Source organism: Callorhinchus milii, unplaced genomic scaffold (genome assembly GCF_018977255.1).
Source record: "Callorhinchus milii isolate IMCB2004 unplaced genomic scaffold, IMCB_Cmil_1.0 Scaffold2, whole genome shotgun sequence".
Taxonomy (NCBI): domain Eukaryota; kingdom Metazoa; phylum Chordata; class Chondrichthyes; order Chimaeriformes; family Callorhinchidae; genus Callorhinchus; species Callorhinchus milii.
Window position 1 is genome coordinate 2,430,668 of NW_024704743.1, and position 16,235 is coordinate 2,446,902.

Consider the following 16,235-nt stretch of genomic DNA (forward strand, 5'->3'; position numbering starts at 1 on the left):
AGCTTTCCATATTGTGCAGAGATCTATGAATCTGTTAAACACATTTAGTTCTTTCATCTATTGAGTGCCACTCAGCAGAACCTGTAAAATAATGCACGTCGATATTTTGTGAAGCACTGCATGAGTCACTGTACTCTAATACGTCCCATTAATCCTGTTTGGACAGCTGTGTCTGTGAATTTGTTAGCAGAATTTTAATTGTTCAATCGCTCCTTTTTCTCCTTTTCAATTCTTTTATAAATCTCTATGGTAAACGATTCAGGAATCTCATTCTCTGAAAGAGGTGGCAGGGTTTTTTTTTGCCAACGTTGTGGCTTCTTAAGTCACAGCATGTGCTGAAACGCAACCACTTCACATGCAAACTGCGTTTAATAACTGTTCAGGCCAGTCGGCGTTAGCTGTTGAAGAATAATTTGGTAGAATGAAAATTGTTAACGTCAAAACCTGACCACACGGAAATGTGATCCACTGAAATTATCAAAAGGATTTTTTTGGGGGGGACGAAAAGATCTTTGTATCAGTGGGCTTGATTAGTGTCCTGTTGGTAACACTGTCTTGTAACACACAACGTGTGAAAAATTGTTTGAAGAGCCAACACTACAGCGATTGCCAGCATCCTCAAGCCTGAAGTTTGCGAAAGTTAAGATACTGAACAGGACGAGTCTGAAGCTTGATATGGTCTGGTAATGAGTAGTTAAAGTCGCCAAAGCTTATCAGAAACAAAATGGGTGCAAAACAGAAGGAAACTATTGTAGAAACGGCTCCTCAACAGTGAGGAAGGTCCTCCCGACTTGAAAGGCGCCATCTATACAAACGTAATTTGCTGTTGAGTAAATCCATGTTTCGTTGGGATCTGAAACTTTAATTGTGAAGCAAGTAAAGCAGAGATCGTGCACATAATTACAACAGAATAGTTATGTGCTTTGCAAAGGATTTACTCTCCTTGCAGTTATTTTGTTTTAATTCATAATTGTAGTCAGCATGGTTACAGTTGTTCACTCTCCCCTTCACACACTTCTGCCTTTTGTAATGGACGTTCAAAATCAGCGGAGGTATTGCCTCACATTGAAGAAAAACGTCCACGATACATTCAGTAGGTTTGAACGAAGATAATATTCTGTGCTCTGGGAATAGTAACAATGGTAATCTTTGCATTTGTTAATAGCGCCTTTTCATTCCGTTGAGACGTCTCAAAGCGCTTCAGAATATACTGCAAAGTGAACTGACTCTGTATTTTGTGGGTGAGACGAAGCAGTCAATTGCGCACAGCAGCGTCCCCACAAACAGACTTGAATAAACCAGCCATAGAAACATGAAGGATGTTAGCCACCAGACAGCAGAAGAATGTTACTGAATTAGCTTGGTTCTCAGTCTGTCAAACGCCTTCTTCAGCACCAAGAGTAGTCTTCAACAATCATGGACACGTTCACTGTTTTTTGTTCGCAGGCTCTCCGCTGAATGACTCAGGAACTTGTAGCGTTATTTAACCACACCAATCTTTCCTCGCTCGCCTCCACTGGCTCCCCATCCCCCAGAGGATCGAATTCACGATCCTCATCCTCACCTACAAGGCCATTCACGGCCTCGCTCCCTCCTACCTCTCCAACCTACTATCCCCCACGTACCTGCCCGTACCCTCCGTTCCTCTGGCTCCGGTCTGCTCCACATCCCCTGCCCCAACCGCCCTACCATCGGTGGCCGGGCCTTCAGCCTCTCAGCCCCGAGGCTCTGGAACTCCATCCCCAGTGCCTTCGCCGCTTCCTCCCTTTCCTCCTTCAAGGCCGGTCTCAAGACCTTTCTCTTTGACCTTCAGCCTTCAGCTCTCCTCTCGACTCTCTACCCCCTCCTCGCCCCCTCCCTTCCCTCCCCTCACCGTGACCATTTCCCCCTTGCTCGGCTCCTGACCCAACTGCCCAGCGCCTTGGGACGTCCTCTTGATGTGAAAGACGTTCTATAAATGAAATCTTGTTGTTGTTGTTTCCACTGAATGAAGTATAAGATGCTTATACATCTGCGTGATGGTGCAGTTAGAACATACTGGCAGAAGTGTCCTACAAAGTCCACTCATTGGGTAAATATGGAATATGAGAACACTTCTGGTACTTGCCATGAAGTCAGCATGCCTGGCAAAATATACCTCGACTGCTTGAACCACAATTATTGCCTTCAGCAATAGGACACTCTGCTGATATACATTTAAAATAGGGGAGTGAAACAGGGCAGATACTGTATTTGCTGTCAAATGAGAACATTCATGAGTTAACTGAGTCTCATCTTGCTTCCCTGATTCTCCTCTCACTCTCCTTCCACTCCATTCTTTTATCTTTCTTTCACTCCTTGCAACCCTCGCCTCTCCCGACGAACAGAACCATTTCTTTTCTCGAGAGAATCTTGGTCTGCCTTGCATAGTACTTGTGAGCACTGCACAGCCCAGATTGGGTCTTGCTTTGCCGACATCTGCTTTTAGCACCTTGAGACATCCTGACATGAAAAGTGCTAAACAAATGTCATTGTATTCCATTGCTTTTGACCAAGGGATCTTGTGAAGAACAAGATTTCTCCTCTTAGAAAAGGAGTACGCAGCACAACCTTACTTCACAGCACATATCACTGTACCTTTGGCTGTCTCATAAGGAAAACATCAAAAAAAACTCTTTGTACTAGTTCAAAAAGATAACCTTAGAGTGTAACGATTAACATTATTACATCAATTACAAAATCATCTTGGATAATAAATCTTGCCCTTGGTGAACGCAATGTACTAACCATAAAATTATAATATGCTGTACAGTATTTATCTATCAAAGGTCATGTAAAGATTCAGCAGAGGTTTGAAAATTGTGATTAGAATATATTAAATGAATGAAGAAGATCTGAGGAAATGACTGTATTTATATATTTTGTAATTGTTTAATTTGGCTGCCGCGTTTCTCCCACAAAATATACAGTCAATTCACTTTACAGAATACTTTGTGGAGTGCTTTGAGGCGCTGTATCAAATGTAAGTATTATTATTATTATTATTTTGGAGTGCCTGACACCTACACTGACAAACACAGGTATAGTTTTATCTGTAGTAATAAAAGCTCGTCTCTTGATCAGTGAAAACTTACCTAAGGTTCTTGACATAACGGGCAATGCAGAACTAAGGACTAGGATTGACACACAATTTCCAATAATCTGTTGAAAAAGAACAAAACTCATCTCAGTCGAATATCCTTTCTTAGTCAGGCAACAAATACAATGCCTACTCTGAGACTGTTAGAACAAAAAGAGCTTTTATTATGACAGCATGCAGCACTCTTTTTACAAAGGCATTATCTTAAATCAGAACTGGAAGTCTTGATTTTTTTAAAAAAATATGTAATTATGGCAGTATATCCTCAATTTTAGGGAGGGGGTCCTTTCAATAGTGTCATCCTGGGTCAGGACTCGTCAAATGATGTAACAAGATGATCGTGTTTGACATCGAACATACACTGAGGGAAACAAAGTGGGCTTGCAGGAAAGGTTTCGCCCACCAAATATAATCAATTCACTTTACAGTGTATCCTGTGAAGCGCTTTGAGACGTCTTGAAGACGTGATAAGGCGCTGTATCAAATGCCGGGATTATTATTAGATCCTGCCAAATAGACAGCAGTGAACACCTCCTCTCAGAAAGTAAATAAAAAGCCTTTTTAGCAATTGTCTCCTTTTTCATTTTACACATCAGTGTGAACAATTTGATGAGGATTCCTAGTCAGATCAGCTGTTGGATTTTGCTATGAGGTAAAGCAAAACACCGATGTGTTTGCACTTTCATATTTAAGAACTGTGCGATTAATGTCCACCCTTCACCTAATCTACTAACAACGCCTTAAAAATGTTTTTCAATGGATAGCTTCTATTTAAAAGATAGGAAAAAAAGGATTCTAGTGATGCTCAGTCTAGCAACTGTCTTAAATCTCTAATGTATATAGACAAATGGCACCATCTGCCTCTGTGACTATTTTTGATGTTTCAGATCTCAGTGCCGTGCTTTGAAGAGCGAGTTTCTGTGGACACTCTTAAGTAAACTGAATTCTATGGCTTACACTTTAGCATTAGAGGTACAATTAGCTCAATTAAAGTTACTCATTAGCAGATGTTTCCTTTGAAGAAAAGTCCTTTCACTGGATTTCTATAGCTGGTTAACAAGCCTTTCCATCCCAAGCTATTTACAAGTGAATGGAAACCATCCAAACCAAATAGAGAACATCCTTTTTCTACACAGCTGAGTTTTATGAAAATCTTCCAGTTTGTGTTGACGCAGGATGCAAACAAATATTGATCGTTGCAAATGAGCCATTAAAGGCAATTACTGAAGAAAACGGCCAGCTGTCTGAGTGCCAGAGAGGAGCCATAATACACATCATCACCTCAGCTTACCCTACCTTAGGCATTGCTGTGTCGTCTTTCGTGGGAGTGAGGCCAGCAAAGAATCGGAGGCTATAGAAACCGACGACAGAGGACACCATCAGATAGCTGTGAGAATGAAGGGAAAGAACTTCCACAGGGTGAGGAATGCGAGCATTTCATTCCTATCCTCAGCCATCTCCTTCAGTGCCTTAAATAAAACTTGCGAAACAACAAAGAGCTCCTCTCAAGTGTCTCTGTAGTGACATGGCCCAGGCTATCACCGCTGTTTTTCTAGGTCTAACTCTTAGAAAAATACCACTGTCCCAGAAAACAGTTTATAATACTTGTTAACAGACGGCACTGGAGAGAAAAAAAGGATACAAAATCAGGATGATTTCAATCGCAGCCCCAACAAAACCAAAGGCAGACAGCGAGGCCTTGCCAAGGCCGAGTTCCTGAAAGGGGGGGAAAAAAAAGTAGTGTGAAGTTTCTCTCCCATGAAACTAACCTCTTGCAGACACACACACACAGACACACACAGACGCAGACACACACACAAACAGAGACACACACACAGAGACACACACAGCACATATTATTTACCCCACATGTGCGTGTATGCATTTTAAACCAAGGCTACTTTTTTTTCTTAACGATACAAATCTTATATTTTATAAATATGGATAACAACGGCAGGAGTTGGCGTATATTTAAAATTTGATTTAAACAACGCATCCTTCATTTTACAGGTTTTAAGAAGGTTCCCACCACAATATTCAAATCAAGGTAATGAGTTCCTACGGAAGAGATTTTTGGTTTTGTTTCAAACTTCAATACGTTTAAAAACTCCCAAGAATCTGAATATTTTTTCTTTCCTTCGAGCTCAGGATTTTAACAAATGTTCCTGACACAAACCATAGAAAAAGGATCGAGAAATATTATAATAACAAAATTAAACAGAACTTCTTAAAGAGCTGAAACTGATAATCGACCACGTCTGGTATCAAAGTCAACAACCCACTTTAAGAAAATGTTTCAAAAAACAATGTCATGACCATGTTATACAAGTTAGCTGGATAGAAAAAAAAGGCACTTAATATTTAAGAATCAACTAATCTCCAGTCTCAGTTAAGGCATGACATAATGAAATTGATGAAAAAAAGACCTCATACGTGAAATGAGGAATACAGTTCAAACAGAAAATGCAAGTTTTCACTGAGTAGCTTTGCTGAAGTTGCATTCAAAATGTTATTCCCTTGGAAATAAGCAAACGAAACGAATCCAAACCTACAAAGGTTGCTATGTGTTGGCCCGTGAACATCAAAAGCTCATCTTGGATACAGAAATTCTTGTACATTATTTTTATAGCTTACCACAACATAAGATCAGAAAGTTCACAGATCACAAAGTTATGATTAAAGTCAGATCAGTAGTTTTTTTACATTAATTACATGAGTCCATTTTGCCAAAAGGTTGATCTGATTTGGGGGGGTGGGAGCAGTAGGGTGGGGTGGGATGGTGCCAAGTAGCTTGTGAAATGAATATCTCCTACAAAGAGAAACAGCCAAAGCCATCAAAATGAATCCATTACATTAAAATGATATGGTTACCCCTTTAAGCACTACATTGCTACCGTGGCTTTAATGAAAGTGTGAAAGATTATCAGGCTGAGACTGTAGGAGGCTTTCCCAAAACTCGATCAGGGTCGTGAAAAACATTTATTCGTCCTTTCCACCTAAGCCAGATGCGTCTACAGCACTTGAAGGCCCTGCTAATGACAGAGCAACAAGCCTGGCTTCAGCGTGTGTGACTGGGGGGTGGTGATGGGGGGGGGAACTAGTGACAAGGAGGAGAGATTCTTCCCAATCAGTTTCTGGCAGGGCAGTCCTAACTGCACCAACAGCAAGACGTTTCCCAGACAGTGACAATTGTAAACTTGGCAGTTTTTAGCTGGTTAAACTCCAGCAATACCCCAATGGTCGTGGAGTCCTGTAGCTCAGGGGTTAGAGCACTCGCCTCGCAAGTGAGAGGACCCGGGTTCGATTCCCGGGCAGGACAAAACATTGGGTAAGTTTCCTTACTCCACACACACGCCTCCGTTTACCAGCAGTAAGTAGGAACCTGGTTGTTAGTCGATTGGCGGATCGCTTTTCCGGGGGTAATCATCCCTTCAATATAAATAATTGGGTCACTCAATCCACGACTGTTTGTGGGGACGCTGCTGTGCACAATTGGCTGCTGAGTTTCACCCACAAAAATATAGTCAATTCACTTTACAGTGTATCCTGTGAAGCGCTTTGAGACGTTTCGAAGACCTGATAAGGTGCCGTATCAAATGCAAGCATTATAGTGATGGGTTTCATCATGAAAGTGTGTCCCAGATGAGTCAGCAGCTTCAGAGGTGGAGGGGAAAGTATTAAGGTGGGTGGGGGCAAGTGACGAAAAGACAAAGTAAATTAATGAATAAAATAACAAAACTACAAAGGGGACACATCAACATTCACAATCATCGTATTATAATAATCCTTACATTTGATATAGCGCCTTATCAAGTTGTGGAGACGTCTCAAAGCGCTTTACAGATTATACTGTAAAGTGAATTGATTGTGTATTTTGTGGGTGAAATATGATCAACGGCAGTTTTTTTTGGAGGAGATAGGTGGAAGAGATTAAAAAGGAATAGTTATAGATGAAAGCTGGAATGAATATGTGGAAATATTTACTGGGAACCTGCTGTGAACTGCGGTGGCTATTTACTACTTCAGGAACAAAAAGAGGTATTTACACCTTGCAATACATCACAGCAACAAATTCAATACACTTCATGCTGCAACAACCACCAAAAGAAGCTGCAGAGTAAGATCTTATAGAACTGTTTTGATGCCTGTGCATGACTGCGCAAAGTTTATTATCAGAAAACATTTGGCGTTCAATAGAGTCTGTATTTTGATCAGCTGTAATTTTGCATTTCTCAAATCCCTTTTATGTTTCTATACAGTACGCTTCAACTCACTTCACTTTACAGTATATTCTAAAAACAGATGAAGTGTTAATCTACCTTTTTAAAATCACGTACCGTTTTGTGTGTCGGGGGGGGGGGGGGCGGCCGTGAAGAATAGCACAAAGAAAAATTAAGGTCAGGGAACTGTTGAGGCAAAAGGCAAATCTCTCAAGATTTAACGGCACTTTTTGGGGATTGGAATGACGAGTCAAGATGTTTTGTGGCAAACTAATTCTTCACAAAGATCAGAGAATCCACACATTTCAGCAGTCGTTTAATATAAGGGAGGAGGGGGAGTGAGAGCCCACGTGTTTCTTGAAGCACCTTTAACTTTGGAACAGAATTGTTAGGGCTGATGAATAGATAGCATTCCTTTATGTAACACTGCAGTACAATTCTTTTGACTGGCGTTTACCTACAATTCCTTGAACTTTGCAAGAATGCTTAACTACGTGGAAAAGAATGTTGTGTAGATTAAACTTCTAAGACTCGCTTAAATACAGTAGTCCCAGTGAATGTAAACACTACCGAACAATGGGTACCAAGGTGTGAATGATAAAGCTGGAACTTAATCAAGAGTTGAAGGGAACCACACAAAGTTCAAGGACTGGCCAGTTTCGGGGCATTAATGTAGTGGGCAGAAAGCCAGCCAGTCTAAACCACAAGCCAGAAGTCATCATACAATTTGACAGCACAGAAGGAGGCCATTCGGCCCATCGTGCCTGTGCCCGCTCTTTGATAGAGCTACCAACTAGTCCCACTCCCCCAGTCTTACCCCATATCTTTGCAATTTTTTCCTTTTCAAGTACTTATCCAATTCCCTTTCGAAAGCTACCATCAAATCTGTTTCCAGACTGTAACAACTCTCTGGGTAAAAAATTATCCTAGTCTCCCCTCTAGGTTCTTTTACCAATTATCTTAAATCTGTGTCCTCTGGTTACCGACCCACCTATCCGCCAGAAGAAAGTTTCTCCCTATCTACTCTATCAAAACCCCTAGTCTTGTCAGATAGCTAAAGTCCCTCATCCCTGGTACCAATCTGGTAAATCTCCCCTGTTCCCTCTCCAAGGACCTGACATACTTCCTGGAGTGTGCTGCCCAGATTTGGACACAAGGCTCCAGCTGAGGCCTAACCAGTGATTTCTAAAGGTTTAGCAGACGTTCCACAACTTAACTGTGATGTTGGCAGCAACCCACTGCCCCACAAGCAGGACCAGGGGCCACATGTTTTTGCAGACTCCATGATAACACTGTGTCTAATTTTATGGACCTAAAGTGATGCACAAATACAATACTTCCATTTTACACAGCCCAGTTTCAAAGGAGACTGTGGGACAAAGCATTACCTGTGATCCTTTTGGCATTGCAGTTTCATCGAGCAGCAAAGCCAGTATATTGAAAGTAACCAACAGGACAGAGATGGTCTGCAAAACATTTTCAGATGTTACACAGTGAGTAACTTTGATAAATCTCACCCCTCCATGGACAATTTAGAACAAAACAAAAGCACAACTTACAACATATTGACAAGTTACATGTATATTTGGCAACAGGGATAAAATGTGAGCTTTAATTATCTGCAATTCAAATTGGTGGAGAGCGAGCGAGTTACAGGCTGATTGATGCATCGCTTCGCTAAGCTGATGTTGAAGACAAGATGGGGCCTTGTGACTTTCTTTTATGTTGATAGTTTCTACTAATAGCGGTTAACATCAATTAATCTTGGCCAGCTAGCAATAAGTGAAGTAGTAACAAGCGCTCTGAGACTCTGCCCTGGGTGAGGGACGCGATACAAATGGAAGTCGTCGTTGATTTTATAATTCCTTTTTTTTTCTTATTTTAAAAATAAAATAAAAAGGGAACAACTGAAACCATAAAATAATTCCGTAGGGATTGTAGAGACCAGAAACATCCCGACTGCGTTCAACAGCACCTCACAAGGTTGGAGGCAAGGAACTGAATCCTCATCCTATCTGCCACCAGGGCTCTGACCAGAACAGTGACTTTTAAAACTTCAAAAAGCCACTCTTGACACAAAGCTCAATCGATCTTAGTTTTAAATGGGATGTGTCCTCCTAACTTGAACGGCACGATAAGAATGTAATTTGTTGTTCTTAAATGACTATTCGGCGCTCAACAAACTTTGGAAAGGACGACATTTTCTGCGATAATGCAAGATTTGTGTAAGGAAGTTCCCAAATTATCATACGTTGTCGTCGACAGCCACATTCCCACAAGCTGAGGTCATGAAATGCTCACCGTGCCAGACAGCAGGATTAACATGACAACGGGATAGACCAAATTTCTTTCCCACGCAGAGGCATTCTTTCGCCGCTCTGAAAGAAGAAATAAAGGTATAAAATTGGATGAATTAAGACTCTTCTCGAGACTTCTGAGAGATGAAAAGAGCCGAGTGTGAACCACTAAAGCATCAAAAGTAGATGCGATGGCTCGTTCAGGTGCTCCTCCAAGCGCTATTATAAGTTGACACTGAATACCTTCAAAAGAAAGACAGTGGTCTTCCTCTTTCATCAAAGTCTGTCCCAGCGACACTTACACTTTCCTGCAAACGGTTTTGCAAGTTAATGACCCCCACCGGTCCTTTCCCCCCTCCCCTCCAGGCTTCCACCTGTCCCTCCCTCCACACTCTTAACCCAGTCCCTTCTTCATCCCTCTCATTTCCTGGATCAAACTTGTTCCTCAACCCCATCTTTACCCCTCTCTACCTGACCTTCCAGCTCCAACTCCTTGGCCCCAAGCTAACGGGCATTATAAACCTATCTCCATCCACTAGCGTTGTTTTTACCCCTTTCAAAACAACATCAATATTTGGTCACTCAGTCCCCAACTGTTTGTGGGACACTGCTCTGCGCAATTGGCTGCCGCGACAAACTCTATCTGTCCAGCGCCTTGGGACGTCCTCCCGACGTGAAAGATGGTTTACAAATGTCATTTTGTTGATGTTTTGTCATTGCAAGCTTTGCCTGCATGGCCCCTCCAGTCTGGCTTCCACCCTGCCCACAGCACTGAGACTGCCCACAGCCCTGAGACTGCCCACAGCACTGCCCACAGCACTGAGACTGCCCACAGCACTGCCCACAGCACTGAGACTGCCCACAGCCCTGAAACTGCCCACAGCCCTGAAACTGCCCACAGCCCTGAGACTGCCCACAGCACTGAGACTGCCCACAGCCCTGAAACTGCCCACAGTCCTGAGACTGCCCACAGCACTGCCCACTGCCCACAGCCCTGAGACTGCCCACAGCACTGCCCACAGCCCTGAGACTGCCCACAGCCCTGAGACTGCCCACAGCACTGCCCACAGCCCTGAGACTGCCCACAGCACTGAGACTGCCCACAGCACTGAGACTGCCCACAGCCCTGAAACTGCCCACAGCCCTGAAACTGCCCACAGCCCTGAAACTGCCCACAGCCCTGAGACTGCCCACAGCCCTGAGACTGCCCACGGCACTGCCCACAGCCCTGAGACTGCCCACAGCACTGAGACTGCCCACAGCCCTGAGACTGCCCACAGCCCTGAGACTGCCCACAGCCCTGAAACTGCCCAAAGCCCTGAGACTGCCCACAGCCCTAAGACTGCCCACAGCCCTGAGACTGTCCACAGCCCTGAGACTGCCCACAGCACTGCCCACAGCCCTGAGACTGCCCACAGCCCTGAGACTGCCCACAGCCCTGAGACTGCCCACAGCCCTGAGACTGCCCACAGCCCTGAGACTGCCCACAGCCCTGAGACTGCCCACAGCCCTGAGACTGCCCACAGCCCTGAGACTGCCCACAGCCCTGAGACTGCCCACAGCACTGCCCACAGCCCTGAGACTGCCCTGCTGATGGTGAAAGTCACTAATAACATTATCGTCATCTGTGCAGGTTATTCCTGCCTCCTCCTCCTTCTGGATCTATCTGCCGCCTTTGACACTCTTGATCACACTGCCTTCTCTACCGCCTCTCCTCTCAGCTCCACCTCCATGCTCTGTCCTCTCCTGGCTCCATTCTCATCTACCCCAACATCTTCAATCCATCTCTTTCAACAGCTTCTCCTCCCACCCCACACCGTCACGTGCTCTATCCCTGGTTCGCTCCTGTTTAATATCTACAGGCTCCCGCTTTCCAATGTCATCTGCCATCATAGGCTTAGCTTTCACATGAATGCGGATGTATCGTTCTGCCTCCACCCTCGATTCCAGCAACACTGCTGTTTGACTGATTGCCTGTCAGACATCCAAGTCCTGAGCTCTAACTTTCTGGAGCTGAATGTTGACAAGACAGGCTCTCTCTCTCTCCTGTTTGGCTCCCGTCAGCACCTTCTCACTCAGCCACTGCCAGCATCAATCCACGCAGTTGCACACTCACCTCACGGAGCCAATCCAGAAATTAGATGTCTTGTTCGACTCCAAACTGTTCTTTACACCTCACATTTGCACTCTGACCCACTCAGCTTTCCTTCCCATCACCGCAACATTACCCACCTCCGTCACTACTTCTCCCTCTGGACTGTCAGGACCCTAATCCACACGTTCATCATGTCACTTTAAAGACCTGAATCAGGTTTCCCCAATATTCTTTTCCACACTAAAAAGCTGTTCAGCTCCAGAAGTAGGTCTTCCTCATAATTCTTCCTGTCAACTGTGCCAGTTTCTAGATGTATTCCGCCCTCCACCACCTGTACTATGTCACCCCAGAGATGCCAGGAATGACTTCATTTGTCTCTCAAGTCTCTAATTTTCCAACCAACTTGCTTGTCCATCCAGGATTATAGCAATACTAACTTGTTACAGATAAGAACACACTCGTTAAGCTCAAGCAGCTTAGTTTCTTGTAGATTTTTACACTTTCGCATATGACTCTAAATGTTGCTGCAACTGTGTACATTCGGGTACAAAACTCTGGGCTTGTCCAACTGCACCCCCTTCCTGCTGTTGCATACGTTTGAATGTGTACATTGTGCATTTGCTGTATTGTAATCTCTTTCTAAGCTCAAAATGCCTTCTTTCAAGTACACGTTTCCTCTGAATCAAGAAAGAATTTCAGACCAGATCTCTATTTGGAGTTCTGCCAATGGCAAGTGAATGAATGCCTTCGAGTCAGATTGGTCTTGGCAGTTGTTATAGGATGCGTTTGAGAATTTGGTATCATTATTTTTGAGGCTGACAATTCCTTGACTTGCCCTAACCCTAACAATGCCTTTTACTTTTATTCTTACTTTACTTTTGTTCTCATTGGATTATGTGCTACTTTCATTCCCTTCATGACAGGCATCACAAACAACAGTAAATTTGTATAACGCCTTTCATGTCAGGAGGCCTTGTGTCCCAAGGCGCTGGACAGTCAGGGATTTAGACCTGAGCAGGGGGTTAGGATCAGGAGGGGTGGAGGGCAGGGAGAGTAGGGATAGGAGAGTGACCGAAGACATGGTTGAAGACATGGGTCTTGAGATGGGCTTAAAGGAGGCAGGGGAGGGGACGAGGTGGAGGGACTGTGGGATGGAGTTCCAAAGGGTGAGGGCAGAAAGGCTGAAGGTGGGGCAGGCCGGACCTTCAACAATGCCTTGTTTCAGAATAATTCTCAATCGAATTTTTCCAAAACACTCACACACACACACAATGCTTCAATAAAGTTTCAACAAGCTGTAGAATTACTAATTCAGTTCCGGGCTCTATAAATACAAATGTAAAATTCACTGTTAAGTTTCTTTTTAAAATACTTTTGAGTTCAAAGATAAATAATTAAGGAACCAGGAGAAAGCTTTGAGACACACAAGATTTGCATATGCAGTTGAAACGCATGAAAAATTAATTTACAGTAAGTTCATACCCAGCTTCGACTTTACACCCCTCACACCATCCAATTCCTGTTCGAGCTCCTCTGGATTGTATTCGAAATAGGAAGTAATGTATGTTCCTGGGGGGAAAAAGGAGCAGGAAAAGTCTCAAGTTTATCCATCAGGGTGTGAACAAAGGTGGACCATCAGTTATACAATGGGACCATTGTTATTATTATTATTATTAATGTTACTCCTGCCTAAGTTATCAACTATCCCAACTGTACCCCGTGCTGCACTGAACCAGCCTCCCAGCTTAGAGATGTGATCAGATCAAGGAGAGAGTCGGGAAAGCAAGCAAAGCTTTGGAAGTGACACAACACAAATAACTGTTGGGATTAACCATTGGCGTCAGATTACTTTTTGTAAAAAAAAGAGGGGATCTCCTAATTGCTTTCAGAAAGATAAGACATCTCAAAATTTTAGTCACAAAAATCCATCCAAGCACACCCTTATTACTGGTAAATAAAAAATAATATAATAATAATGGAAGCAGACAGCCATTGCTGGCCAGGGACATAAACACTGCAATGTCGACACGTATTGGATTCAGAACTGCCTAACTTCCAGCGCCTTGGGACGTCCTCCCGACGTGAAAGACGCTATACAAATGTAATTTTGTTGTTGTTGTTATTGTTGTACTCTATAAGCATAATAACCTTCATCTGCTTCAAAAAAATATCAATCATTTCCCAGCCTGCTCACCACATGAATGTCAGGAGTGCAGTCAACCAACCCAAATCTGTAGACCTCGCTTGCTGGGGCTTGTTCAGATATTTATTGTGGGCTTGCAATTGAAACCACGGTACAGCTCATTTAAAGTCACTTAACAGTTTAATTTTGTTATCTTTCCAGTTCTGAGACATAGATTCAGTTGCTCAAAGAAAAGCATCGGAGTGGCTAGATTGCTGATACTAACCCCAGGCAGATCAACTGGCAGATCAACACCAATTAGTTCACTCCTAACACTGTAACTGGCATCAAATACAACAACCTTTCATCTACATTGAATAGGTAATGAAAATTAAATGTCTTTGATCAAATAAGTGTTTTTGATCCCACCACACCCAGTGCCTCTTGAACTTGAGAACTAATAGCTGTAGGCAAAAAAGTAGACGTCTATCATCCAGGATAAGTCACATTATATTCAACATATTGAACATACGTAGAAATCACCACAAATGCGATGTAAAAATATGTCAAATTATCAAAGCAAATAGCAGAACAAGTCACCACTGTACACGCATTGTTCTAGGTGAATAGAGAAGATCATAACTACTTTTTTTCATTATAGTAGTTTTCCTGTTATTTCCCTTTGCCTCCTCCCCCAGTTTAGCTCCTCACTCATCTTAATCCATCATCCAGTAACAGGAAGTAGGTGTGATGGACAGTGGCACACACTATAATTTCGGTCATAATGCTCAGTTTAAGGAGGGAGGGAGAGTATTGCTCATCATAACCTAAGATGGACACAGTCAGGCCCTTCTTTACCTCCCACAATGTGATCAGGATACACAAACACAGTCTTCTGAGTTGAGACATGGCTAAGAGTCAACCCTCTGTCAACAGTGGTTAAGAAACTGGTATACAGGTGCCCTGTAGCTCAGGGGTTAGAGCACTCGCCTTGCAAGCGAAAGACCTGGGTTCGATTCCCGGCAGGGCAAAATGTTGGGCAAGTTTCCTTACTCCCTACGCCTGTTTGCCAGCAGTCAGTAGGAACCCGGTTGTTAGTCGATGGGCGGATCGTTTTTCTGGAGTAATGATTACTTTAAAAAACAATTGGTCACTTCAATCCACAGCTGTTTGTGAGACGCTGCTGTGTGCAAGTGGCTACCGTGTTTCGCCCACAAAATGTATAATTCACTTTCAGTGCATTCCCTGAAGCGCCTTGAAGACGTAATAAGGAGCTATATCAAAAGCAAGGCTTATTATTATTATTATCCATCAGGTGCCGACAGACCAGTTTCTTGACCAATGTTGATAAGAGAGTTGACTCTTAGCCATGTATGTAAATATTCCAATCAAATAAAACAAGTTCAGAAATGAAGCTATTCATCAGGCAAGTTTATTTGCTAGGAACATGAGTTATGTCAACCACTGTCATTTAATTATTTGTTTTTTTAATTTTTTTGGTTAGAAGATTGCCACCTGGAATAATAATAATAATAATAATCCTTGCATTTGATATAGCGCTTTTGATGTCAGGAGGACATCCCAAAGCGCTTCACAGAACACACTGTAAAGTGAATTGACTGTATATTTGTGGGCGAACGCGGCAGCCAATTGCGCACAGCAATGTCCCACAAACAGTCGTATAATGAAAATGACCAATTTATTATTGGTTTTGGTTTTGGAGGATTATTATTAGGCTCTGTGTGGAGTAAGGAAACTTGCCCAAGGTTTGGCCCTCTGCCTGGGATTGAACTCAGGTCTCTCACTTGCAAAGCGAGTGCTCTAACCACTGAGCTACAGGACTCCACGCCATGACAGGATGTCATCTCTTTCCAATAATGGATAACCAACACCTTCCTGGAACACCAAGCAATCCGGGAAGCTATCCCGCTTGAAGGGCACTATATAAATGCAAGTTGTTGTTGTTGTATATCTTTCCCAGGAGGGGTGAAGAAACTTAATATAGATTAATACTTAATACTTGAGCTAATTGAATGGCTCAACATTACGCCCATAATGAATAAAAGGCTTTTTTGCCGAGGCTTCCTGACCCAGATATTGGTAAAAGAAGACAACGTTCGTCATTCAATCAATGACTTTTTGTGAGTCATCGTATTATAGGTTTAAAAAAAAGTGCTGAAATATTATACAGCATATTCAGTAGGATCTGTCCCTATACCCCAAGCAGTTAAAATATAAATTAGTCACATGGAGTTGCAGCCAAATAACATATCGCAACCTGTTCATTTTTTTCCTCAAATCATTTATAGCACTAACAAATTGCGGCGGTAATTTAAATTATAGATCTCTTGCAACCTTGAGAGATACACATGGGAGCAAAAAT

The 16,235-nt window shown here is 43.0% G+C and overlaps 1 protein-coding gene and 1 non-coding gene across 2 annotated transcripts in view; one reads left to right on the top strand and one right to left on the bottom strand.

Annotated features, from left to right (window-relative positions):
• Positions 1 to 16,235, bottom strand: part of lmbr1 (limb development membrane protein 1) — a 78,476-nt gene that overhangs the window by 11,034 nt on the left and 51,207 nt on the right. Inside the window, exons 10-15 of the mRNA XM_007908324.2 lie at positions 13,213 to 13,299; positions 9,640 to 9,716; positions 8,727 to 8,804; positions 4,761 to 4,834; positions 4,415 to 4,505; positions 3,114 to 3,180 (exon numbers count right to left, since the gene is read on the bottom strand). Of these exons, the coding sequence (XP_007906515.1) occupies positions 3,114 to 3,180; positions 4,415 to 4,505; positions 4,761 to 4,834; positions 8,727 to 8,804; positions 9,640 to 9,716; positions 13,213 to 13,299 (474 nt within the window). The remainder of the gene's footprint in view (positions 1 to 3,113; positions 3,181 to 4,414; positions 4,506 to 4,760; positions 4,835 to 8,726; positions 8,805 to 9,639; positions 9,717 to 13,212; positions 13,300 to 16,235) is intronic.
• On the top strand, positions 14,812 to 14,883 carry trnaa-ugc. The gene has a single exon. It is a non-coding gene; the product is annotated as a tRNA-Ala (tRNA).